The 26901-nt window shown below is 41.7% G+C and overlaps 1 protein-coding gene across 5 annotated transcripts in view; it reads left to right on the top strand.

Moving 5' to 3' along the window:
• Positions 1-26901, top strand: part of SNX25 (sorting nexin 25) — a 114967-nt gene that overhangs the window by 2495 nt on the left and 85571 nt on the right. For all 5 annotated transcript variants that reach the window (XM_081220843.1, XM_081220842.1, XM_081220841.1 and 2 more), the window contains exon 2: positions 24229-24313. In XM_081220843.1, the coding sequence (XP_081076969.1) occupies positions 24229-24313 (85 nt within the window). The remainder of the gene's footprint in view (positions 1-24228; positions 24314-26901) is intronic.

Here is a 26901-nt window from a genome sequence, read left to right as displayed (position 1 = left end):
ACAGTACCAGTGCAGTTTACTCAAGCCTTTTGTTGTGCTGTATTTCCAATAATTTATGCTTAAGGTTTTATTTATTTTTTAAATTAATTTATTTTTTTGCGGTACGCGGGCCTCTCACTGTTGTGGCCTCTCCCGTTGCGGAGCACAGGCTCCGGACGCACAGGCTCAGTGGCCATGGCTCACGGGCCCAGCCGCTCCGCGGCATGTGGGATCTTCCCGGACCGGGGCACGAACCCGTGTCCCCTGCATCGGCAGGCGGACTCTCAACCACTGCGCAACCAGGGAAGCCGTATGCTTATGGTTTTAAAACAGTGTTCTTTATGAATGGAAGCATAAGCATGTGGTGTAGTATAAACTCTCCGTTCTGTGGTGGTAGGAGCTGGACCACACCGGTCATCTAACATAGGTGGAGGGGAGGCTATTTTGGAGTGAACCAAATGGTGCCTCTTATGATACAGTGACTACTTCACTACAGAAGTTTTGATTCAGCATTAAGAAAAGAATCCTCATTTGTTCTTACATGTTTTGGGTTCTTCTAGTGTTAGCTAGACGTGTCAGACACGGGGATCTATCCTATCTGTCCATCTTTCCTTCCTTCTCTTTCCTTTTTTTTTTTCCTTCTTGGCTTCCTTCTATAGAGGAAAAAAAATGCATACACTATTAAAAGCAGGCAACCAGAGAAGCCTAAACTAAAAGGGAAAAGGTGTTTTCATGTCTAGGAGTGTTCAAATGCTCCTGCATGCTTCACAAGGTAGTTATTGGCTGTCAACTCTATGTGGTTAGGACTCATGACTGACATCTTTTGTGAGTGTTTGCTGATGATAATGAAGAAAGTTATGTCAGTTTGCGGTCACTAACTCTGTGCTTTCCCCCTTCAGTTAATCTAATATTTATTGGGCGTCTCTTATGTGCAAGGATTTTGATTTTACTTGGCTGGGAATCACTATTGATTAAAGTGGTAAAACTAAATTTTCATCTTGGGTAGAAATAACATCAGTGGTGTATTCAGGTGGCAAAAAAACTTGTGTAAGGTCAGAAAGGTTGATGGTAAAGTCTTGACAGTTGCTACCTGGGCCCCACTTTAGAAACACGTGGGCTTTGTTGTAGGCCAGCCGACTGGAGCCGTGATGCTATGGGGCTGGCTTGCTCCTGGGCAGCAGCTGCTAGCCCGCCTTTGCTGAGTAGGCTGCCAGAGTGTGGTGTTCCTAGTCCAAAGTTGTAGTTTGGTCTTGTGCCAGGCCAGTTAACTCACGCAGACCAAGAGCCTTAGATTCACTAGCCACAGTTACTTGACCCTAGCACGTGATCTAACCAAGGCGACAGCAAGAAGAATATGGGAATAGTGAATCACTAGTTCAGAAAACTTATTTTCATTCCTGGACCAGCAGGATCTAAGTGCATCTTCATAGAATGGGAAAAAGGGAAATGATTTCTTACATTTTGGCAATAGGAATAAGAGGGAATAACTTCTTTAAATGTCAGTCATGGGCTTCCCTGGTGGCGCAGTGGTTAAGAATCCGCCTGCCAATGCAGGAGACACGGGTTCGAGCCCTGGTCTGGGAAGAGCCCACGTGCCGCGGAGCAACTAAGCCCGTGCGCCACGACTACTGAGCCTGTGCTCTGGAGCCCACGTGCCACAACTACGGAAGCCTGCGTGCCACAACTACGGAAGCCCGCGTGCCTAGAGCCCGTGCTCCGCAACAAGAGAAACTACCTCAACGAGAAGCCTGTGCACCGTAGCGAAGAGTAACACCTGCTCACCGCAACTAGAGAAAGCCCGTGCGCAGCAATGAAGACCCAACACAGCCAAAAATAAATAAGTAAGATAAATAAATTTTAAAAAGTCAATCATTCACATAATAATTATGGATTTTTCTCTTTTACATTGTATTTTATTAGATACTTCTTGATTTACATCCCATTAAGTTAAAAAATAAGCAGTTAACTAAGGAGGATTGGGGGGCTGATGCAGGAAAGTCCACAAGTCAGGCGATTAGTAGCATATGGGAAACTGAGGTCCATTGCTATGTGAAGAAAACATTAAAGACTTTTCCAAGTTTAGACAGATAGTTCAAGAAGTTCAAGACAGATAGTTCAAGAAGTTCATCAAATCTCTTACGCATTTACTGAAGATCTGCTGCATATCTGCTTTTCTGATCTCGTGAGATCAGTTTTGGCCTAGTTAGTTGCTGAGTGTCAGTGCCAGGCACATAGTGAGTTCTCTATAGATGGATTTTTGTCCTGAATGAATGGATTATTGTTTGAGATGAGAACAGACTTGAGAATCCAACTGACATTTTTAGATTTGAAGTTTCAACCACAGTTCCCTAGAGAAGAGATCATAGTCTTGCAGTAGGTGTCACTAAGAGCTTCGATAATTGCTTTCTGTTAAGTGCATGGCAGTGTTTTTAGTGTTGGGGAGGAATCAAAGGTGAACAGGACGCCCCCTGTTCCTGTCCTCTTGGACTGAGTAGATTAGACTGATAGGGAAGACTGGAGGGGAGAGCAGATGTTCATAGAGACAGTAAAAACATTCACACAGCAACCCATGGTGCCACTTGGCTTGGGTAGGGCTTCTAGAATCCCTAAATGAGTTCTTTTTACCAATACAGAAGTTCCTTTGAGTAAAACAAACTTGATTTAGTTACTCGAGGGAAAAAGGAAAAGAAACAAGACTTATGGAGACTATACACAGCCTCTTTGTGACTTTCCTTTATTATGCTAATGTGATAAACTAATCCTCAATAATTTGATAGTGGATAGTGGCATAATACACTTACTGTCTTCAGAATATTTGATTGTATTTTGACCGGGGGATTTAAGTCATGGTGGCTACTGGGAAAAATGTTTTTGAGGAAGATGGCTTTTGAGACGCCCTTAAATCTACCTAACTCTGTAGTGTAAGGTTTGTTTGCTTTAAATTCATTCTAACCATAATTTTAAAATTTAACTTTTTATGCAGGTTTTACAATCACATGGCTTTAATAAAAAAACATGTAACAAGATATGCAGTGGAAAAAAAACCTCCCTTCCTTATAGGCAGCCATTATTAACAGTTGATTATTCTTCCAGATGTATATTATGTATGTACAAGCAAATACTAATATGTACTCAAAAACTGGAGCTTTTGATACCTATAATCTCTTGATATATAAACAGTGATTACACATAAAGGAAAATTATTTTCTGTATCTTTATTATGAAGGAACTATTTCTAAGGGTTAGTAAACATAAGAAGTTATATATGAATAGTGATAACTTCGAAGTAGGAAGCTACAATACACGATTAAACCTGAACATAAAAAAAAATGCTCATCAAAACCGGCAAATGTATTCTAAGAAATGATGAGTGTGTTTTTGAATTTAGCAAAACTGTCTGAAGGCGGCAATATGTATTTTCACAATTTGTACAAAACCGAAACAAACCCAGCAAATCGTTTTAGAGACGGAGTACATGTACTTTTTGGGGTTTGAGTTGCCGGCGAGTGTATGAGATGAATCCCTGGAGGTAGGATTGAGAGGTAGTTTGGGCCAGTGGAAGTCCTCAGCTGAGAGAGTAGGGTTGGATTATAGTCTGTAGTTGGGGCAGCTACTCACACTTTCTGAGCTCTGGAGTAGCATCAGAGCTGGGCTTTAGAAATGTTAAATGGAAATGTGATCGGGAGGGACTCAGGAGAAACGCTGATCAGTTGCAGTGATAAAAAGGGAGAGTTAATGAAGCTGTGTGAATGGAGTCTGGAGGCGAAAAGTCAAGATTGAGTGAGACGGTTCTTTCCTGTTAATTATCAGTAGTTATTACAGATTGGTTCAAGAATCTTTTCTAGGGTATCTTAACATTCCCTCTAAATAATAAATTCAAGCCCCAAACCAAAGGGTCTTACTGTTTATTCACAAATGTGAAAACCACAGTCTCCAAGCTTGAGTGGTCTGCTTGGAAGCTTATTTCTAACTCCCTTGAATCTTAAGCTACTTTTGATTTGGGAACATGTTACGATGTCACCTTAGTAATTGGATGTTGCCTTCTTAAAAATATCTTAGGTTTCATTTCCTAACCTTATCATTTTGGGGGTAGGAAGGGCCCTAGATTCCTTAGAATGCATGAGCCCTTGTGCAGTCAGAATAGTGCACACAATTGTACTTAAAAAAAAGGTGACTCAGCAACTTTGGTGCTGAGGGCTTAGCCTTTAGAAAAGGAAGTGTCTGTAGAAGGCTGTTAGATTAAAATGATGGCATACAAACTTGCCTTTTTTTTTTTTTTTGGCAGCTTTGCTTTTGAAAGACTTGCAAACTTGGAACTTGTATTTTTACCATCTTCACTGTTAGGTCACTTTCTTCTTTTTTTTTTTTCAGCTTTGCTTTTGAAAGACTTGCAAACTTGGAACTTGTATTTTTACCATCTTCACTGTTAGGTCACTTTCTAAATGAGGGTTGGTTGTTTGGGTGGAGGTGACAGATGACAGGGGTAGATAGGCAGCCCTTCTCAGGGGCTCTGCTGGGTACCCTGGGGGGCCAGGGCTTGGGTTCAGTTACTCACTCCTACACCCTCCTTTAGTCCTGGGGTGTGTTATTTAGTTTCTCTAAACACAGTGGAGCTTTCCAGAAAGCCCAGTGGGGTTTGGTTGCATTTTGGTGCGCTTTTCAGCTCAGGTGCTGCTTTGGGAGAATGCAGTTAGGAGAGTGAGCTGTGCCAGTCTGTCCCCAGGGCTGGCCCGTGCTTATCAGTGACTCTAGGCTCTGGCCAGTCCTGGTACATTTGTCAGTCAGCCTGGGGTTTCCATGTATGAACGCCATGAGCTGGATATAGAGGAAAATGGATATGGTAACTCCAAGTAAAATGCCTCCGAGGCCAAAGGGGAAACCAGAATGAACACTGCATTTTTAGAATAAGATACTGGAACTTGTTCAGATCACTAAGATCTGTTTAGTAAGCTTTCTACTTTAGTGTAGAATACACTTCTTGGAAAGTTGGATGCATTTTTAACAAATACTCATTTCTAAAGTTACCTGAATTTCTGTAGTTCTCACCCACCTTGTATGTATGAGTGAGTTTACATTAATAGCAGTAACTCAAATTGTATAGGGTTTGCTCCTGTCTGCTCATGCAGGACCGATCCTGCAGCTCTCCCCTCATTTCTGCCAGCCCACAGGCAGTATTTATGTGTTTATGAATATGTTCACTTATGTTCTTCCGTTCCTGGTGCCTGCAGAACATTTGAGAGAGCCTTCTTTCTGTCACCCATGCCAGTCTGTGAAAAAGCACATTTCTTCTTGGGCTATTGCTGTCTCAGTCCCCTAAAACTGGATATCCAGGAGTGCTTGGTCCTTCTGTTTTGTTTTTGTTTTTTTCCTGAGTCAAAGCCACTTTATGTGCTTTTTGGAAGTTGAGAATGTAGCCTTGTTTCTCTCACTCGGGTATACTTAAAATTTTTTCTTTTTTACCTTGCAATAGAAGCTGAGGAGCTTATGTCTCTGTTTGCATCTCCTGTGAAGACAGCCCCATCCCTTTTGTCTGGCTCCTTTCTGTACCTGGCTCAGAGCAGCCCCTGGGGTCAAGCTCGGGCTTTCTCTCCTACCTCCAGAGCTTTCTCTGTCTCCAACCTTGAGCGGCTACACACAAGGCACCTCCCAAAGGCCTCTTCCTCGTATACAGGTATACTCCAACGAATATACACCTGAGGGCCATGTGCAAACCCTGCCAACTTGTTAGGCGTGGAATTAACACCTTAAACATCCCAGAAATTGTGACGTGTTTTTCCTGAGTCACAGTTGTTAATCTCATATTGTTCCTTCTGATTTTTTTTCCCATTTCACTAAACCTTTCTGAGATTGCAACCCCTAGATTAGCTCAGGAGGTTCCTTTGTTCTCTAGATTTGAATTTTGATCATTCTTGAGGTCCCATTTTTGGAAGTATCTCACTCTTAGGCGGGCTTCCCCGGGGGCCCCTGCAATAGCCATCTCTACATGGAGGAGTTGCGATTTACTCCTCAGGCTTAGACTCACTTATTCAACTGCTTAACTTGACCTTTCCACTTGGTACCCTCAGTGGTGCCTGAAACTCAACAAGTCCAGGGCCCCATCTGTCTTGTGATCAGTGTCTCCGTCCCTCTCCCCTTGCTCCTTGCGTCAGTGACTAGCGCCTCCGAAAGTCCTGCAGCCAGAAGCCCGAGTCCTTCCTGACCTCTCCTTCTCCTTCCTCCCCACATGCAGTCCGTCCTCCAGACCTGTCTCCTTACCTCTTGAGTATCTTACGTCCACCCACTTGTTTCCATCTCTCCTGCTTGGTCCCAGCTGCCATCATGTGCCTCCTAGGTGACTGCAGTAGCCCCTCAGTTCATCTCCCTGCCTCCCTGTCGGCTCCTCCAATTCCTTCTCTTAAAAATGCACACCCAGTCCAACCCCTCTTCTGCAGCGTGTTTAATTAAGAGCTGTCAGCCTCCTGTTCTTGCCAGCTCTCCAGCCTGGTCTCCTGTCATTATTACCTTCACTTCTCATGCTCTATCCTCAGCCCTCAGAGTGCCAGCCTCGCTCTTGGGATGGCAGCTTTGAACATTGCTTGCTCTGCCTGGAGCCCCGCTGCGCCCTTACCTGGCTAACTTCTCCTCAGGCCTCAGCCATCACTTTTGCAGAGAAGCTCATATATTCTTGTGGCACCGTAGACCTTTTCTTCATTGTACTTAGCACAGTTGTGATTTTATACTTGGACGGTCCCTTGTCCGTCTTTCTCATTAACCCTTGAACTCCATGAAGGCAGAAACTCCCCCCTGTGTCTTTAACATCTAGCATGATTAACTAGGTAATCAATAAATATGTCCGGAGTGACTGAATCACTGGGGATCAGTAGAGCCTAGGCATTGAGAGAATGGTTCTGGGGTCAGCCAGTTATTTGAATTTGAATCTGGCTCTGCTTTAATAACCCTGTGACAGTGGGCAACTTACTTAAGATTTCTAAACCCCAGTCTCCTTATCTGAAAAGTGGAGATTGTAAATACCTTAAGAGGTTGTTTGGAACAATGCGATAGTATTTGAATATATAAATACTAGTGTTTGTAAAAGTGCTTTGAATTAGAAGGTGTTAAATGGTAGATGTTACACTTTTACCTTTTTAAAAAAACTTTTCTATAAGAATAAAGATGCAGCTTCAGAAAAATTACACAAAATAAATATATAGCTGGATGAGTGATTATAAAGACAATGCCCTTGTAACTTCCAGAAGCCCCAGAAGCCCCACTATATCTCCACCCCAATGGCATTCCCTTCCCTTCCACCTAAGTAACACCACCTTGACTCTATAATAATCACGTCCTTGCGTGTTGTTACAGTTTTATCAGTCAACCATGCATCCGTGGACATTATGGTTTAGTCTTGCCCATTTGAAAAAATCCCAGTATCCTTTTCTTTTCCCTATGGGTTATCTATTGAAGAACCTGGAGCAGTTGTCCTGTAGTGTCCTATAGTCTGGATTTTGCTGGTTGCATATGAATGATACAGCTCAGCTTGTTCCTTCCTCCTTTGTATGTCCTGCAAACTGACACTGGACCCAGAGGCCTGATCAGACTTGTGTTTGACCCCTTTGGCAGGACTGTAGGTGGTGGTGTGACCTTTCATCAGGAGGCACATAATATCTGATTGTCTTTCTTTTTGTGATGTCAGTAGCTGTTGATCCTCAATACCTGGATCTATTAATTTTGGGGGGGTGACAAATAGCGATGTTTTTAATTCTGTCATTTGTCTTATTTATTGGTTTGAATATTTTTTAAAAGAGACATTTTTCCATCATCTACTATTTGGTTGCACAGTGGTACAGTTCCTATAGAAAAGCAGGATAAATGCAATGTAGATTCTTTCCCATTATCAGTTTTCCAAGATAATGAGTTGGTTCCCCATCATCCTCTGAAGGTGACCAATTAGTTATGTGTTTAAAAAAATATTGTGAACTCATAGATTTGAATGTATTTGATGGGTTTCAATTAGTTGTAATTATTATCTTTTTTGAAGCTTAGGCAGTCCCATCTCTGCCCAGTGGGAACCTTTTCAAGTTGGCTCCTGAGTCCTTTTGATATGACCCTACTAAGTCTGAGAGTTTTCTTGCTATCTGGTATCATAAGATATTTCAGGTTCATTTTGAGTGTTTTCTGCTCACACCTGGAATTAGCCATTTCTCCACAAAGAGCCCTGATTTCTTTTAAGGGAAAACAGTATTTCATGAACTCATTCTGTTTCAGTTCTGAGCAGCACAGCCAGACTCAGAGCCAACTGTTGGGACTTCACCTGCTCATTTGTTTGTAGGGTGACCAGTTGTCCTGGTTTGCTCAGAACTGTCTTGGTTCTAGCACTGAAAGCCCCGTGCCCCTGAGAGAGTGGGGGACTCATTCTAGGTGTTAGGGAGGCTCATTGCTGTTGGTTTGGTCATTGTGTCTTGGCCTTCTCTATGGAGAGATTGGAAGAAATATGTATGAGATCTGTCTTTTGCAAAGAATAATCACTCAGTAGTTAGATTTATATACTCTCTGTCTTCTTCAAGACAGGTAGCACTTAGTTTGAACAGTACTTTTCAGTCATCTTTGCCATTTGCTTATGATAGCCTGTAAATTGACATTGTTTATGGGTTCAGGAAAATGGTTTCTATGGCCTCAGTTTGATTCATTTTACTCTAACCCATGGCTGTGAATACAGTGGGCAAATAAATGCACTACAGGAGTCATAATGTGAATGTCATAAAGTGAATGCCTTAGTAATTGCTATAGCTAAACTTAATATTTATTGCATTTACTGTATGCAGGTGCGTACATGCATTACCCAGTTAAATTTTTATATCTTCCACGTGAGGTAGGGACTGTTCATCTCATTTTACAGATGGGAAAACTGAGGTTTAGAGAGGCTAAATCATGTGCCCGGAGCAAGTGGAAGAACTAAAATAAACGAGGTCTTTCTTATTTTGGAGCCTCTGTAGTTAACCACTTTATTACCATTTTAATTATTAAACATTAGTTTGGTCTAATTTAAAACCTGATTCACGTTTTAAAAAACTTGAGAATCTTTGGGCTGGTTCTAGGATCTGTGTAGGAATTAGTGTCACTTTAGAGGTCTCAGAATGATGTCACAGCTGCCCTTTCTATGCTCATGACAGTCATTGCTAATCAAGTAAGGCAGCTTTTTTTTTTTTTTTCCCCGAGTCTGGATGAAGCCTCAGAATCCTTTTCAACGTAGCATTCCAGGCAGCCACTAAAACTTTCCTAGAGTTGAGATACGACGTGAGACCCATCTGCCATTCTGAGTGAGAACCTCGTGGAACGGCCGTGAAGCCTCTGGGGTCCCACATGGCACTTTCTCTGTGCTACTCTGCTGTCATTATACTGTATCATAACAGTCAGTCACGCATTCTTTTCATCTGTTCTAGGAAAAATCAGTTTTCGAAGCTATGATCCGTAAACACTTAATTTCAGAGATGCTTTTAGGTATACTGCAAAAACAGAAGAGGTAGGATGAGAGGCTTGCGGGGGTGGGGGCGTCGCATAAATTTGAGGAACCAAGTTCTTGAAGCTTTACACTGTGTACTGCTATGCTAACGTTGTAAGAAATCCTAGTAAAGGAGCCTGTTTAGCTGTTTTTTAACCCAGTGTTTTCTAAACATGACTTATACCTGTATCCCCACTTTTTTTTTTTTTTAAGCAACAAGGAGATACATAAGAAATGATACATAACCCAGAGGTAGGACAGGCTCAGGAGTGGTAGGACAGGCTCAGGAGTAGTAGGGCAGGCTCCACGTGGGAATATCCAGCCTCAGCACCATCTCTCTGTATCTTTCTTAGCTCTGCCCTCCCCGTGGGTGCGCCTGATGCCCTGGCTAGTGGCTAGATGGGTGCAGGCACCATAGCCACACAGGATGAGATCTAGATGGGGAAAGGCCCTTTTGGAACAAGGAAAGTGTTCTTTGAAATGCAGTGGCAGTGCTCCCTTCATGTCTGTCTGGCAAGGTTCGGGTGGGTACCTGCCCGAATGGAATTGGCGGCTGCGGGAGGGGCCGTGATGCTGTGATTGGCCTAGCCGGTCCTTTAAGGAGGAAGGAAGCAGTGGAGTCAAAACAATGAATGTTGCGCTTCATAGCCAAGGTTTTCAGGATAGGAGGAAGCTCTCTTTTTAGCCTTTCACACCTTCACTTACTCCTCACTTTAACCAAGCTTCTCGCTGCTCCTGAATTTACCTTTATGGGGCGTACGTGTTGCACCCATGGGCCCCTGGGAAGACCTCTGCCCCCATTTCTGCACATTCAGTTCTTGCTGTTAAAGACCTAGTTCAAGCTCTTCCATCCGGTCAACTCTACCACGCTCTTCAGTTCTGCCCAGTAAACGTTTGTGGAGGGAGGAGAGGGAGAAGTCAGGTGAATTGCAGGTTTCTGACTTGGGTGGCTGAATGGACACGGTCCACGTGGGCAGGTTTGGGATGGTGGAAGGGGAGGAGGTGAGTTTTGACCATGCGGATTTGGAGATGCCTGTGGTTATGTTCAGCCTGCAGGTAGGCTTGCAGCTCTGCCATTAGAGGGAGAGATGGGGGGAACAGAGCTGGTGGGGGTCAGTGTGCACATGCAGTTAGAGCTACAGGTCGAGGAGACCGCCGAGGGTGGCCTGCAGTGGCTGAAAAGCAGCCAGCTGAAGGGCAGGCAGAGGGGTGAGGAGGACGGTGAATAGGCGAGAGAAACCCAGAGAAGCCAAGAGAGCAACAGGGACCCCGTGGCCAGAGGTGTCGGGTGAGGTGGGGCGAGTCCAGAAAGAGGGCAGAGAAGTGTCCCCGGATTTGACCCTGGACACCTGTGCGGGTGGTGTCTGGGGAGGGCAGGGTGGACATGGGGCAGACGTGGTATTGATCCTCTTAGGTGAGGAGTGAGGGACAGGTGAGGAGGCTGAGACGGGGTGCACGGTGCTCTCTGGAAGCTTGGACGAGAAGGAGAGAAGGCGGCCTTCACAGGTGTGTGTGGTGCATGTGCTTTGGGAACTTTTGTTGTTGAGGAGAGATTTAATCACATCTTCGGGTTAAAGAGAAATCTTGAAAAGTAGAGAGGGAAATCCCAGAGACAGAGGATGCTTGCTAGAGCAGCGCCCAGGCCGACAGGACCAGAGCACCGGTGGAGGGTTTAGGCTTGAGACTGATGGGAAAGAGGTAAAAGCGGGGGCAGAGAGAGAAGCTCGTAGGCAGCCGGCCGGGAACTGAGATGTTTCAAACTGGGTCGCCTCGACTGTCTTGGTAACTGGGAGGCAAATTAATTGCTCACAGTGAGGAAGGAGGATGACGCGTTGAGGGTAATTTTTAAGACAGCTGGAAAGAGGTTGGGTGAATCTTCTGTGACTGCCCCAATTTATGTAAAATGATCGGTCTACTCTTGCATTAAAATAAATCTTCCAAGGAATAAAACTTCTCAGCTTTTTTCAGGGGTCATAATCTTTTGTCGTCATGACCACTTAGTGGTGTTTCTCAAGATGTGGTCTAAGGATTTATAAATAACTTAGGAATTCTTGCTAAAAAATGCTGTATGTCAAAGACACACCTTGTAAACTTTCTGAATTAAGAATCTTTGTGGGGGGAGGGAGGAATAGGATCTAGAAATCTGCCTTAGAACAGATTCCCCAAGTGATTCTTGAAAATGAGTTAGTGTATTTTCAGGCAGTGGATGGGGGCCTCCGGATGTCAGCAAGGGCCGAGGAGCCTCAGAGCCGCGTGCAGTGTCCGCGTCTGACGGACCCACACGTGAGAGTAAGCATCGCTGCATTCTCTCTGCTCAGAGGTGGAGTGGCTCCCACACTAAGGCTTGTCTTTAATACCATGTTTCTCATAAGGGAAGGTTTTATTCTTTGAATTTGAGCACATTTATTTTAGATAGAAACGGAAGAAAGAATTTTTATGATCTAGACCTAGGCTGGGGCAGATAATTTTTACTCTCCAGTTAGGAGGGATGTAAACATCGGCCCGTTTGAATTGTATTTTCGGTTTTTTGCAACTAGCAGTTTTATGGCAGTAATCCATCTCACGCACCTCATCAATATCTTGTACATGTATGTTATCCGGGCCACTGCCCAGAGCTCAGCTTTTCGCTTCAAGGGAACTATGAAAATAGAAATCCCGCTGGAATTGGAATCAAATTACCAATGTGATATTTTCCCAACCAGGTCCTTAATATCTTATCACCAGTTTTCATTTAAAAGCCAGTCAACAAATTTAATAAGAATGGTATTATGGTATCCAGGACAGTAACAGAGTTAAAAAAAAAAAAAGAAGAAAAGTGATTGTTTTCATTACTGAAGATCTCTGTGAGAAAAAGCAGTTCTGTGTGACTCATTGAGTTGTTGGGTTACATGATAGCTTTGAAGCAGGGGCAACCACTCTTCTACATTTATATTCAGTGGTTTCAGTGCGAACTCCTATGAAGTGAGAATGATTTTTGTAACTTACTTCAGTACGTATGAACTTCAGAATTGTTATGAAATGATCTCATGGATTGGTTGTATATTTGAGTAGCTGTTCTCCTATGACCTGGACTGGCGTGTGGAATGTAGAGGAGAATCCAGAACGGGAAGAACGTTAGAATTCCTAAGCAGAGCCTGCCCCATTGTTAGAGCTCATTAGTTACTCGATTATGAGCTTCTGTTCCATCCAGGATAGATTAAGCCCCTTGAGCACAGAGACTGTCATGTATTTACCTGTGTCTCTGGAACCCAACTAAGTGGCAGATGCACAGAGTCCTCGGTATGTGTGAGATGATTGAATGAGTTGATGGAAAAGTGATTCATATCGTGGAAACCTCTGATTTCCCTTATGAGCTCAAAATTACAATGGAAGCCAGTGATAAAATGGCTACAGAATTTTTATTCCTACAGACCTTTGCAGGAATGCAAAAAGCTAACGCCAGTTTTCAGTGATGTTTCCTAAGCCAATGTGCTTTCTCTTCATTCTTCTCCCCCAGCCTTAGTCTCTGTTCTATATCTGCCCGTTTAGGCAAACTGCTGCTGCCTATATACTTTCAAGTGCATGTTATAATTTCAGTTTCCAAATCTGGGTCTGGTTTGAAATATACTTAAGTTTCTCTTGTAATCAAGTGGAGAGTGTTTTCTAAGGATCTTCAGATTTGAGTCCTTGACATTAGAAACGAAGCACATATTTTCTTCCCACGAGTCTAATTCTTCCAACTGAATGGAAGAACAATCCTTAGTATATTAGCCTATCTCAAGAAATACCTCTATTGATCAGTTAACAGAGATTTTGTGTTTGCATTAATAATCATTTTTCTCTTAGCGGATTAATCACCAAGAAACATTATTAAAGGAATCTGCTTGTGATACTAGTCAAATCTGAAAGTAGGATAGGTCATAATACTAATCACATGTACTATAACTATAATCATTCTTTGATTAACATTGTAAAAAATTTGGACGATGACTTGGCACCATAGTAACAATCTATATTTGAATACTGTTTTGTCATGTAAAAAAAACCCTTTTACATGCATTATCCTTCTTGAGGTGCATAATAATCCTTTAGTATAAATAGGGCAGACATTATTTAAACTGAATCTCAGAGAAATGGACATTCATTATAAGTCAACAAGAAAATGGCAAAGAATCAACTATCGCCTACTTTTATCTGAGTCTCAATTAAGTGCTCTTGCCACTATCATGTGATGTCATATGCTTTTGCCATAGTAATAATAATGGGGTTATGCTCCATCCTGCAGCACATTTGAGTTTCAGGTTTGTTCAGAGAAAAGATCTAGCTGATTTCATGCCCAGTCATAGGATCTAGTCTCAGGATCTATGCTGATTATCTTTCATTGTAGAAATGGAAACAGAACCTTGATTCCTACATCTGCATGCAGGCAGGGGTTGGCCTTTAGCCTGAACACAACAATACTTAGATAACTGGAATAATAAGCTACAGAAGCTACTGATAATCTAATCTACCATTGATCTCTTGCCGAGTTCATTTTAGGTAAAATCATGATAGAGATGTATATGCTTCCGGAGGCCCAAGTGGTTTACTTTACTGTGTAAGTATCCCTGAGGGTAGAGAAGGCCCTGACCTGCCCGTGTGGCCATTACTCATCTCCCCACCTGGAAATAAATACCTTGCAGCTTTGGGCTTTCAAGGCACGTAGGTTACTGTTGGTTGTAGAGTCTGGAAAGGGACTTTTCCTGTTCACCTTTGCATAGTTTGTGCTTCAGAGTGTCCCCTACCCCCCACGCCGTGTTGTCCCTTCAGTTTCTCATTGGCTGATAGAAGACTCTGCTTGAAGCACATCAACATTCTCGAGGTGCACAGTCCTTTGAAGTCAGAGTCCAAATCCACTGTATGGTTCATAGACACTTTTAGTATTTTTTAGAACATTTTTGGTGGTACTACACTTAGATCAATAGCATGGAAATGAATATGTTTTTCATTTAAAATAGGAAAAAATGGTGAGGCCAAAGTAAATACACAGTAGTTATAGTTTAATTACAGTATAAGTCATTCAAAATAATATATTCCAAATCTTTTATTACATAAAAGATGCTCATGATATAATATTGAGCGTGAAAAACCAGGTGCAGGACTGTGTGAGTACTGTGATCCTAATTTCTTCAAAAGTGTGTGAAAATAAAGAAGCACCAATAGTAATTTTTATAATTAATAATGTGATGTCAGGCATTGTTTAAGTGCTGCATGTGTGTTAACTCACTTAATGCTCGTATCAACCCTAAGAGGTAAGTACTGCTGTTACCTTTGCTTTACAGATGAGAACATGAGGTACAGAAAAGTACATTGTCCAAAGTAAGTAATGGTAAGGATTGGAGTCACTAACTAGGAGGAAGTAGACCAAAATATCAATAGTGATTATCTCTGGATAATGGTGTTATCAGTTGATTTAATTCTGAATTGCATCTATAATATAGAATGTCTCTACACTTGATATAATTAGAAATAGAAATAGTATTTTTAAAAGAAATTGAAGCATCTTTGGAATCTAGAAAAACCATATGAGAACATTTGTAGGTTTGAATTTCAAAGAATAGCTTCTCCTTCTAATATCTAAAACAGAAATTATTCTTGATTAAGAAGGGTGAAAACACACAAAACCACTACTTTCTATCAATACAGTCTCCCTAAATGATAACCTCTCAGTATATGTTTGACAAGTTTCTTTTATCGATAAGGAGAACAAGACCTTTTTAACTCATGGTTAAACATTATATAATTTCAATTTTCTTAAATTTACCAAGGCTTGATTTGTGACCCAAGATGTGATCTATCCTGGAGAATGTTCCATGTGCACTTGAGAAGAAAGTGTAATCTGCTGTTTTCGGAAGGAACATCCTATAAATATCAATTAAATCTATCTGGTCTGTTGTGTCATTTAAAGCTTCTGTTTCCTTATTAATTTTCTGTCTAGATGATCCGTCCATTGGTATAATAGTGGGGTGTTAAAGTCCCCCACTGTTTTTGTGTGACTGTTGATTTCCTCTTTTATAGCTGTTAGCATTTGCCTTATGTATTGAGGTGCTCCTGTGTTGCATGCATATATATTTATAATTGTTATATCTTCTTCTTGGATTGATCCCTTGATCATTATGTAGTGTCCTTCCTTGTCTCTTGTAACATTCTTTATTTTAAAGTCTATTTTATCTGATATGAGTATTGCTACTCCAGCTTTCTTTTGATTTCCACTTGTATGGAATATCTTTTTCCGTCCCCTCACTTGCAGTCTGTATGTGTCCCTAGGTCTGAAGTGGGTCTCTTGTAGACAGCATATATACTGGTCTTGTTTTTGTATCCATTCAGTGAGCCTGTGTCGTTTGGTTGGAGCATTTAATCCATTCACATTTAAGGTAATTAATTATCGATATGTATGTTCCTACTACCATTTTCTGAATTGTTTCAGGTTTGTTTTTGTAGGTCCTTTTCTCCTCTTGTGTTTCCCGCTTAGAGAAGTTCCTTTAGCATTTGTTGTAGAGCTGGTTTGGTGGTGCTGAATTCTCTTAGCTTTTGCTTCTCTGTAAAGCTTTTGATTTCTCTATCGAATCTGAATGAGATCCTTGCCGGGTAGAGTATTGCTGGTTGTAGGTTCTTCCCTTTCATCTCTTTAAATATGTCATGCCACTCCCTTCTGGCTTGTAGAATTTCTGCTGAGAAATCAGCTGTTAACCTTATGGGAGTTCCCTTGTATGTTATTTGTCATTTTTCCCTTGTTGCTTTTAATAATTTTTCTTTGTCTTAATTTTTGTCAGTTTGCTTACTATGTGTCTCGGCATGTATCTCCTTGGGTTTATCCTGCCTGGGACTCTCTGTGCTTACCAGACTTGGGTGGCTATTTCCTTTCCCATGTTAGGGAAGTTTTTGACTATAATCTCTTCAAATATTTTCTCAGGTCCTTTCTCTGTCTCTTCTCCCTCTGGGACCCCTCTAGTGAGAATGTTGGTGCGTTTAATGTGGTCCCAGAGGTCTCTTAGGAGGTCTTCATTTCTTTCCATTCTTTTTTCTTTATTCTGTTCCACAGCAGTGATTTCCACCATTCTGTCTTCCAGGTCACTTATCTGTTCTTCTGCCTCAGTTATTCTGCTATTGATTCCTTCTAGTGTATTTTTCATTTCAGTTATTGTATTGTTCATCTGTGTTTGTTCGTTCTTTAATTCTTCTAGGTGTTTGTTCTTTAATTCTTCTGGGTCTTTGTTAAACATTTCTTGCATCTTCTTGATCTGTGCCTCCATTCTTTTTCCGAGGTCCTGGATCATCTTCACTATCATTATTCTGAATCCTTTTTCTGGAAGGTTGCCTATCACTTCATTTAGTTGATTTTCTGGGATTTTCTCTTGTTCCTTCATCTGGTACATAGTCCTCTGCCTTTTCACTTTGTCTGTCTTTCTATGAATGTGGTTTTCGTTCCACAGGCTGCAGGATTGTAGTTCTTCTTGCTTCTGCTATCTGCCATCTGGTGGGTGAGGCTAAGAGGCTTGTGTAAGTTTCCTGATGGGAGGGACTGGTGGTGGGTAGAGCTGGGTGCTGCTCTGGTGGGCAGAGCTCAGTAAAACTTTAATCTGTTTGTCTGCTGATGGGTGGGGCTGGGTTCCCTCCCTGTTGGTTGTTTGGCCTGAGGCGACCCAGCACTGGAGCCTGTGGGCTCTTTGGTGGGGCTAATGGCAGACTCTGGGAGGGCTCATGCCAAGGAGTACTTCCCAGAACTTCTGCTGCCAGTGTCCTTGTCCTCATGGTAAGCCACAGCTGTCCCCTGCCTCTCCGGGAGACCCTCCAACACTAGCAGGTAGGTCTGGCTCAGTTTATAGTGGGGTCACTGCTCCTTCCCCTGGGTCCCGATGCGCACACTACTTTGTGTGTGCCCTCCAGGAGTGGAGTCTCTGTTTCCCCCAGTCCTGTTGAAGTCCTGCAATCAAATCCCGCTAGCCTTCCATGTCTGATTCTCTGGGAATTCCTCCTCCTATTGCCAGATCCCCCAGATTGGGAAACCTGACGTGGGGCTTAGAACCTTCACTCCTGTCGGTGGACTTCTGTGGTATAAGTGTTCTCCAGTTTGTGAGTCACCCACCCAGCGATTACGGGATTTGATTTGATTGTGATTGCACCCCTCCTGCCGTCTCTTTAGGTCTTCTCCTTTGTCTTTGGATGTAGGGTATCTTTTTTATTGAGTTCCAGTGTCTTCCTGTCGATGACTGTCCAGCAGCTAGTTGTGATTCTGGTGCTCTCGCAAGAGGGAGTGAGTGCACATCATACTCTGCCATCTTGAACCAATCATGGTTAAACATTATAAAGCACAATCCAGGAAACTGATTCTGATCAAACCAGGTTTTGTTTGAATACTTAAAAACTTCACCAGTGATAGAAAGTGTAAAGGCACATACGCAGTAGAACATCTCCAGGGAGTGGACACTTTGCTCTCTGGAAAGTACAGCCTCAAAAGCAAAAATGCTTTGGGAACACTATGTCCTATTATGCAGTGTCTTAACTTTGGTGACTTAACTTTCAGCCCTTCTCTCTTGCTTTCGTTTCCACTATACCTTTACCTTCAGAAAACCAAGAAATCAGTTGTTAAACCAACCAGCTGATTAGCCTCAACTTGTTGCAAGTTCATAACATTTTGAGTTTTATTAGTGGTAATAGCTGTACTTTGCTATATGTGCCAGGAATACTGCTAAATGTTTTCCGTGAGCCAGCAATTACAGACTAGATGCCCAGCGTTCCAATGTGGCTCAGGATTTGGTCCAAACAGTGTAAGCCCAAAGTGTTTGGAGTAAAATGAATTACTTGGAGATATGATATAAAATTCTTGATTTCCATTTTTTGTTGAAAAGAATTGGGACCCCTAGCAATCCCCTTAACTCATTTATTTTCCTTGCCAGGCTCTTGTTGTCTTGTTTCTTTTTTGGACCCCTGATATTATTTTCTTTAACTTTCTGAGGTGTTATAAGCCCACTTCAGCTAGAGAGGGAGTGGCTGGGACAAGGACCTACCATTAGTAAGAAGTCCTATTGGACTTGGGAGCCCTCATACCTCCTCACGGCGGCCACTCAGCTTCCATTCTGACATGACTTGTCATTCATGTCACAGCCTTTCGCCAGGGTCTTAGTCAAGTCAGATGGCCTTTCCAGTTTCTCAGTCCCTTCCTATCTTCCTCAGAAGGGATATGTGTGGGTCCTTTGTTTCTCTGGTTTTGATTAAATTATTTTTTGAGGAGGAGACAGAATATGGTTGGTTTGAAAGGAGCCATGGTTTTGAGAATAACATAGTTTAAGAATGAGAATATGAGTCATGAGATCCCAGTAGACTGTCAGATGCTGAAAATACTTGGAAAGACTCGGCCACATGACAATGCCAGTGGATAATGATGATTGGGGGTTTGTGTTTGTTTTCCTAACGTAAGTCACTCTTTCAGTAGCTTTACAGGAAATTATACCCATCGCTCCTTCAATTGCTTTTCTTTTTAAAATAAACCAAAATAATTTTTTTTTTATTGTAGAAGTGTATAGCAAAGGAGAGAAACACTTGTTTATCTGAGTAGCTCAGGTAATCAGCATGAAAGGAATTACCAGTCATGGACTGGCTGTTCTAGCCCCATCTCTGCTCCCACAGGAAGGAGCACAGTAAGCAATGTCATCCTTGTAAACAATGGAAAATGAGGTGTACGTCTCAGCTGGATTCCAGATCATTCCTGGTTGTCTAGTTGCTAATGGTGTCAGGGTAACCAGGTCTCTGCACATGGATTCTCTCCGAGTGTTGTTCCCTCAGGAGAGGGTGTCTTCATGACACAAAGACAATTTGAGTGTATTATGGCTGTAGACTAACAGCTGACATTCAGGAGTAAACAGAAAGCTGATATGTACTCAGGAAAGGGTTTGTTGATATGGCATCTATTCCTGTTGCGGAGAATCATACGTCAGAGAAGAGCTTTCAGGGTTTGCCCTGTCTTTGGAAAACGTTTTCTTTTTAATATATTTATTTATTTATGTATGTATTTATTTATGGTTGCATTGGGTCTTTGGTTTTTATTTATTTATTTATTTATTTATTTTTTGGCTGTGTTGGGTCTTCATTGTTGAACACGGGCTTTCTCTAGTTCTGGCGAGCAGTGGTGCATGGGCTTCTCTTGCTGTGGAGCATGGGCTCTAGGCATGTGGGATTCAGTAGTTGTGGCTCACAGGCTCAGTAGTTGTGCCTCACGAGCTCTAGAGCACAGGCTCAGTAGTTGTGGTGCATAGGCTTAGCTGCTCCGCGCATGTGGAATCTTCCCCGATCAGGGCTCGAACCCATGTCCCCTGCATTGGCAGGCGGATTCTTAACGACTGCGCCACCAGGGAAGCCTGGAAAACGTTTTCAAAATGAGCAATTATATGTTGAGGCTGCTCACTTTCTCTCCCCAGGGAACTCACTGAGTGATTAAAAGTGATCTTGACAAGTTGGTTCTAAGCTAGGTTTAATTCCTAAAATGAAGATGGGTTTCATTTGTTTTAATTAAGTAAAAAATAAGGTGTATTTTTTACATGGCAGGGGTTCTGGTTCACCAAACTCCCATCTATCTTAATATTGGGATATGGAGGCCAACCATCAGATGAGGGCGGACTGCTCAGACTGCACTCGAAGTCCTCAGTTCTGGATCGAGTAGCGAAGACTTCTGTCACTTACCCTTTGTGACAGAGGGAGAAGGACGCACACTTTTCCTCTCACCTTTCCTAAAACCGGCATCATTAGGAAAGTGATTGTCAGGAAGAGGCAGGCTTTCCCTGAGGAACGGGAGGGACCTGCGCAGCGCAGAGAGGGAGGTTAGCATTTGCTGTAACACGTCTTTTGGGGAGGTCTCTGCCGTGTGGAGTTCCTTTTTTCAAACCTATAAATGGAAGGAGAATGAAGGCAGGTCTTGCTCCACTGCCCTCTGGGCCGCAGGAGTGCACACGTGTCTCTGTTTCAGGGCCGGCCTTCTCCCCGTCTTTCCCTTCCTCCCCTCCTTTCTCTCTTTCTCCACCTCGGGATAATGATTAATTCGTGAATTCCATCTCTGTGATCTGAGAGAAAAGGAGTATGTAGTGACTCATCTACACTCATGTAGTAGTTTAGTCATGAGGAGATTCTGGCTCCATAAATATTAAAGCCTTAAGAAAGGAATTTCCGTGCATGGTTACCCAGTTACTTTGGGCCCGTGATGCTTTCTTTTATCTTCCTGTTCTTACTTACAGACTCGCCATCAGGCTGTGAGGATGGGACAGGGCTGAAGAACTTTTTTTCTTTCTTTCTATTAAGGGCCAGTGACCCCCTGGGGGATGGGGTGCAGGGAAGTCCAAAGTCAGGTTGGAAAATGAGATGGAAAATATAATAGCGCTTTTAGGTAAAGAGCCAGCATAGAAAACGTTATTCTCATATAATCTTTTTAAATTAAAGAGAGTAAAGGCCTAATTCTTCAGGTACAGTGAGTAGTGACAAACATGTTTATTGTAGGTATTACATCTAAGTATGAAGCAGAGAGAGAAAAGAAATATGCAGACAGATGGCAAGAATTAGTAAAGCCATAACTAGGGAGAGAAAGAAAAGATAAAAAGTAAGAAACTGTTTTGAAGGAAGTTGTAACAATAGACACAGGAGCTCACAATATGCTGAGATATGCATGTGCTGTTGTATTCACACCTGCTTCTCTCCCAGCCCTTAAAGACACTTTCCATTTTAAGAACCCAAATTCAGGAACTTCTCAATTAAGTGTTGTTTGGCTGCGGTTTCATCATCGGGTTAGTACTGTGCATGAAAACTGCCATACCTATATTTGGGAAGCTGTAACAGACTGCTGAAGACTTGAGAAGTTGTGATTAAAGTTATTTATCAGTATAGTGCTCTAAAAGTATTAACTCAATTGAAATTTTGTCCCCAGTTCATAAGTTGTTGAAATATCTGCCTGATGTTCTAAAAAGCACTAGAATTTAAAAATTCTCATCTCTTCAATTTTTTTCTTTCACGAACTAAAATTTTTTAAATTGCAGTAAAATGTACTGACCCCTTAATTTTATAGCAAGCTATTCAGAGACTAGAAAATGGTTTTAAACGCATGAGAGTCTATTTCTTTTAGGAATAAAGTGGCTTTTGTCTATAGGATTATGTATGATTAAGGTTTTTTTTAAAAATGATTCCTTGGGAAAGTGTTGAATGTTGTATGTTAATTTGTAGCATGAAGGGATTCTTGAGGCTTTTAAAAGTGTTTCAGCTAAGGAATCTCAAGACTATGGCATTTGGGACTTCCCTGGTGGCACAGTGGTTAAGAATCCGCCTGCCAGTGCAGGGGACAGAGGTTGGAGCCCTGGTCCGGGAAGATCCCACATGCTGTGGAGCAACTAAGCCCGTGTGCTACAACTACAACTACTGCGCTCTAGAGCCCGCGAGCCACAACTACTGAGCCCATGTGCCACCACTACTGAAGCCCGTGTGCCTAGAGCCTGTGCTCCGCAACAAGAGAAGCCACCGCAATGAGAAGCCCGTGCACCGCAACGAAGAGTAGCCCCCGCTCGCTGCAACTAGAGAAAGCCCGCGTGCAGCAACGAAGACCCAGTGCAGCCAAAAATAAATAAATAAGTAAATTTACTGAAAAAGACTATGGCTTTTGTTTTTTAATAACAGTGATCACAAAAATGGATGATACTCTTGGCATTTGACCTATGGGTAGTGTGAAACTAAGCCAAGGACTAGAAATTCCCTGCTCGTGGTCGGGTGGTCCAGGGCCATGGGGTTGATTGCAGCTGTGTTGGGGTGGCCTGCCCGAGAACAAAGGGATTTCCTCATGCTCATTTACTGGATGAAGGTGATGCTAACATGAGCCATTTAGATCTCCTGAGTGACTGCAGTGGTGCTAGTAAAGCACTTGTAATATTTCCCATGCCTAAAGAAGTACTCTACGTTCCACTACTAGTAGCTTTTTTTTATGCTCTGAAACCAGTAAGTGGCCCAATTACATTATACATGCTTTTGATCACTTTGGTATGTGATCAATTAAAAGTTTTCCTCTTTAATGTCGCCTTACTAGCCAGATAGTGGGATTTAAATCTGGTACATTGCCTCTCTCTGTTTTTGTTTTGTGTTTTTGCCTGCTAGTATCTTTTTATAATTAAAAATTTAAAATTTACTGTTACACAGACATATGTGGAGGAAGAAGTTAAAATCCTATGCCTCTGCCTATTAAAGGAAACCACTTTTAATAGTTTAGCATATGTGCTTCCAAGCATTTTCCATCATGGAAAACTTTCCATGAAGGCATATGTATCCCTAATTCATTCCTTTTAAGGGTTGCATTATATTGTAAAATATGAGCATATCATAATTTAACTCTTTGGCTATTGATATACACTTGGGTTATTTCCAATTTTTTGCCCTTATAATCAATATAGCAGTGAAATTCTTGGTATATATACTTTTTTGCAATGTGGAGGTATTTTATGCTGGCTAGATTCCTAGGAGTGGAATTGCTGAGTGAAGATAGTGCATTTAAAATTTTGACACGTGGCTCAGTTTTCTTAAAAGCTTGTAGAAATGGACATTTCTCCCAACAATGTATGAAAATGACCATTTCCACATATCTTTGCCAACATTAGATATGATGACTCTTTGCCACTGCTTTGGCAGTCTGATGGTATCTCATTGCTCTGATTTGCATTTCTCTAATCGAAAAGGAGTTTGCATATTTTTTTCATGAATTGATTGGTGTTTATATTTTATGATTGCCCTTTCAATTTCTTTGCTTGGTTTTCTTTTGAGTTACTTTTTTTGTCTTAGGATCTCTGTATATAGGAAATAATAGTCCTTTGTTATACATGTTGCAGATATTGTCTGTCAGTTATATTTTATAGTTATCTTTTGTCAAACAGGAATGTTATATTTTATATAATCATATTTGTCAGGGTTTTTTTTCTCCTTATAACTCTTATATTTTGTATCTTATTTTAGAGAAATCTTCTCCATCCCAGGATTAAACACAGCGTCTCCCTTGTTTCCTTTAAATGCTTTTTTAGTTAAAAAAAATATTTAACGTTTTAATCACTTTGGAGTTATGTATATATGAAGTGTGGGATAAGACTCTAATCTTTTTTTTTTTTTTTTTTTTTTTTTTTTTTTTTTTTTTTTTTTTTTGCGGTACGCGGGCCTCTCACTGTTGTGGCCTCTCCCGTTGTGGAGCACAGGCTCCGGATGCGCAGGCTCAGCGGCCATGGCTCACGGGCCCAGCCGCTCCGTGGCATGTGGGATCTTCCCGGACTGGGGCACGAACCCGCGTCCGCTGCATTGGCAGGCGGACTCTCAACCACTGCGCCACCAGGGAAGCCCATCTCTAATCTTTTTTACCACATGAATATCAGATTGTCCCAACACCACTTATTGAATAGTCTGTTTTCCTCACAGATTTCAAATTCTTTCTCATTATGTTCTTAATTCTCATATATATATATATGTATCTATATATAGGTGTTTTTGTACTTTCTACCATTCTGTTGTTTTGTTTATTCCTACACTGATATCATACTGTTTTGATATCTGGTAGGGAAAATCCTTCCTTAATTCTTCTTTTTCAAAAATTTCTTAACCTTAAGCATTTATTCACTTTTCCAGAAGAACTTTATAATCTGTTAAGCAATATTTTAATGCCTGTTTAAATGGTTTTTCATACCTTTGGTTTTATTTTTATGTATGATTTATTCATTCAGTAATATGCATCTTTTCTTCTTCTTCCATTTCAGAGTCCTGTGTATGGAAACTCACACGAGTCAGTTCAGTCTAGAAGGGTAGTCATTTCTCATAACATGGACAAAGCTCTGAAAGAAGGTAAGGATTAAATTAGGATATATAATTACCATGGGAAGCAATTCATTATGTTCTAAAAGGAAAATAATAATTCCTAGCGAATTTATCAATCCTTGTCTACATGTTACATTTGAATTTTTTCTTCATGAATTTTTACTTGAAGACTTAATAAATACATCCATGTTTTAGTTAAATGGATGGGATCTAAGCATTGATTAAGTAGGAATTTGCAGGTCTCATGAAACTAGCCAGCTAAGTGGAGCTGGTTCCAGGATAGGAAGCAAGGATCTGCTCTGTGTTACCTAAAATAGGTATCAGGAAACTTTGTTTCTTTTAGATATAACCTAGAGAAGGTGTGTTGGGGATAAATACACTCAGGCTTGCTCATGGACAAACCAGTTAACCAAATTAAGGGATATCAGTCAACCTTATAAAAGAATGAAGGACATTCACGTGAAACTTGCATTAAGGATGATTGGAAAGGGTATTGTGGCGGCCCAGTATTATATGTCTAGAAGTGGGGACAAGTAAGTGTAATTACAGATATTAAAGTTTAAAAGAGAATAATATATTTTGATCAAATTAAAGTTTAAAAAGATATTTTAGGGGCTTCCCTGGTGGCGCAGTGGTTGAGAGTCCGCCTGCCGATGCAGGGGATACGGGTTCGTGCCCCGGTCTGGGAAGGTCCCACATGCTGTGGAGTGGCTGGGCCTGTGAGCCATGGCCGCTGAGCCTGCGCGTCCGGAGCCTGTGCTCCGCAACGGGAGAGGCCACAGCAGTGAGAGGCCCATGTACCGCAAAAAAAAAAAAAAAAAAAAAAGATATTTTAAAAATTAAATTTCTAAAAACTGATAATTTCAATTATATGTACAGAAAAAAATGAGGTTTTTCAAATGAAAATACATGGTGTTAAATATGAAGTTAGGAGAGAACTGGCAGCTATACCAGACACCCTTAAAAGGTTTTCTCCTGAAGTTACATTTCCTAGAAAACTGATGGAAGATAGACTTTTAAAAATCTTTTTGACTTACTGTTAAATCTCACTAGATCTATTTGCTGCATTGGGTCTTCGTAGCTGCACGCGGGCTTTCTGTAGTTGCGGCGAGTGGGGGCTACTCTTCGTTACGGTGTGCGGGCTTCTCACTGCCGTGGCTTCTCTTGTTGTGAAGCACGGGCTCTAGGCACACGGGCTCAGTAGTTGTCACACGTGGGCTCAGTAGTTGTGGCTCGCGGGCTGTAGAGCGCAGGCTCAGTAGTTGTGGTGCACGGGCTTAGTTGCTCCGCGCATGTGGGATCTTCCCGGACCAGGGCTCAGACCTGTGTCCCCGGCATTGGCAGGTGGATTCAACCACTGCGCCACCAGGGAAGTCCCTCATTCATGACTCTTTACCTAGTGGTATGAAATATCTATCCGTTTTTGTTGAATGAATGAATAGATCAACCAGTGACATAACCTAATAACCTCAAAATCTTCCCAGAAGATGACTTTTCCTTCTGCACACAGAGAGTAATTATTAATTGCATTTTTGAAAACTTTGTACACCGTAAAGGGCCATCTGTATGATCAATGAAATTGTTGTTCTTATCATTATCGTTGGGGCAGTTCCTGGTGGAATGAGGACTGTTTCTTTGTGCCGAGAGACTCAGGTCATGGACATTTACAACCTGCGGGGCTCTACCTCTTGGGCATGGAAGATTGCACCCTGAGTTATCCTGGGGAGAAGGCAGAGATGGAAAATGGCTCTCTTGGAGCTTCTCTCTCATAGTAGTTACTTAGGTTGAGTCATTCCTTGTTCTGAACATTTATAGATAGAGACTTACCTAGCATCACATTTTCTAGACTAAATGGTAGCTTTTTAACTGGTCTCTTCACCTCTAGTAATTCTCTACTTTGTTACCCTAAATCCTCTTTTCAGATTAATGTTACCCTAAATCCTCTTTTCAGATTAATCTAACTAAAGCTGAAGTTCTTTTTTTTTTTTTTTTTTTTCGGTACATGGGCCTCTCACTGTCGTGGTCTGTCTCCCGTTGTGGAGCACAGGCTCCGGACACGCAGGCTGAGCGGCCATGGCTCACGGGCCCAGCCGCTCCACGGCCTGTGGGATCCTCCCAGACCAGGGCATGAACCCATGTCCCCTGCATCGGCAGGCGGACTCTCAACCACTGTGCCACCGGGGAAGCCCAAGCTGAAGTTCTAATCAGGTTATTCCATTCTCTCTAATCTTCAGTGATTCCCTCTTACCTGCTTATTTCTTTGAGAGCCGTCCTAGAAATTAGATGTATTTGAGTGATAATAGCATCTGAATTTTTGTTGGCTGTTATGCCTTTAGAAGAAAATCTCTTTGCTTGGCAGTGAGAATAAGTGTTCTTTTACTTCTCACTGTGGTTTGTTACATTACTTATGCTTATTTCTTAATGAAGGCCGTAAAATGATTTTATGATCACGAATTTGTCTCCTTGAATTGACCTGAAAGGTATATTTAAAAACATTTTGTTCATATGTGTACTTGTGTAAGTGAGTGTATGTAGTTAGGTAATACATACTTAGAATCATGGCTTTGTTTTACTTTTTATATTTGTTATGTTTTTATGATACTTAGTTTGAAGAG

Source organism: Mesoplodon bidens (assembly GCF_964165515.1).
Source record: "Mesoplodon bidens genome assembly, chromosome: 20".
Lineage (NCBI taxonomy): Eukaryota > Metazoa > Chordata > Mammalia > Artiodactyla > Ziphiidae > Mesoplodon > Mesoplodon bidens.
Note: the sequence above shows the minus strand (reverse complement) of the source record. Positions and strands in the feature narration are given on the sequence as shown.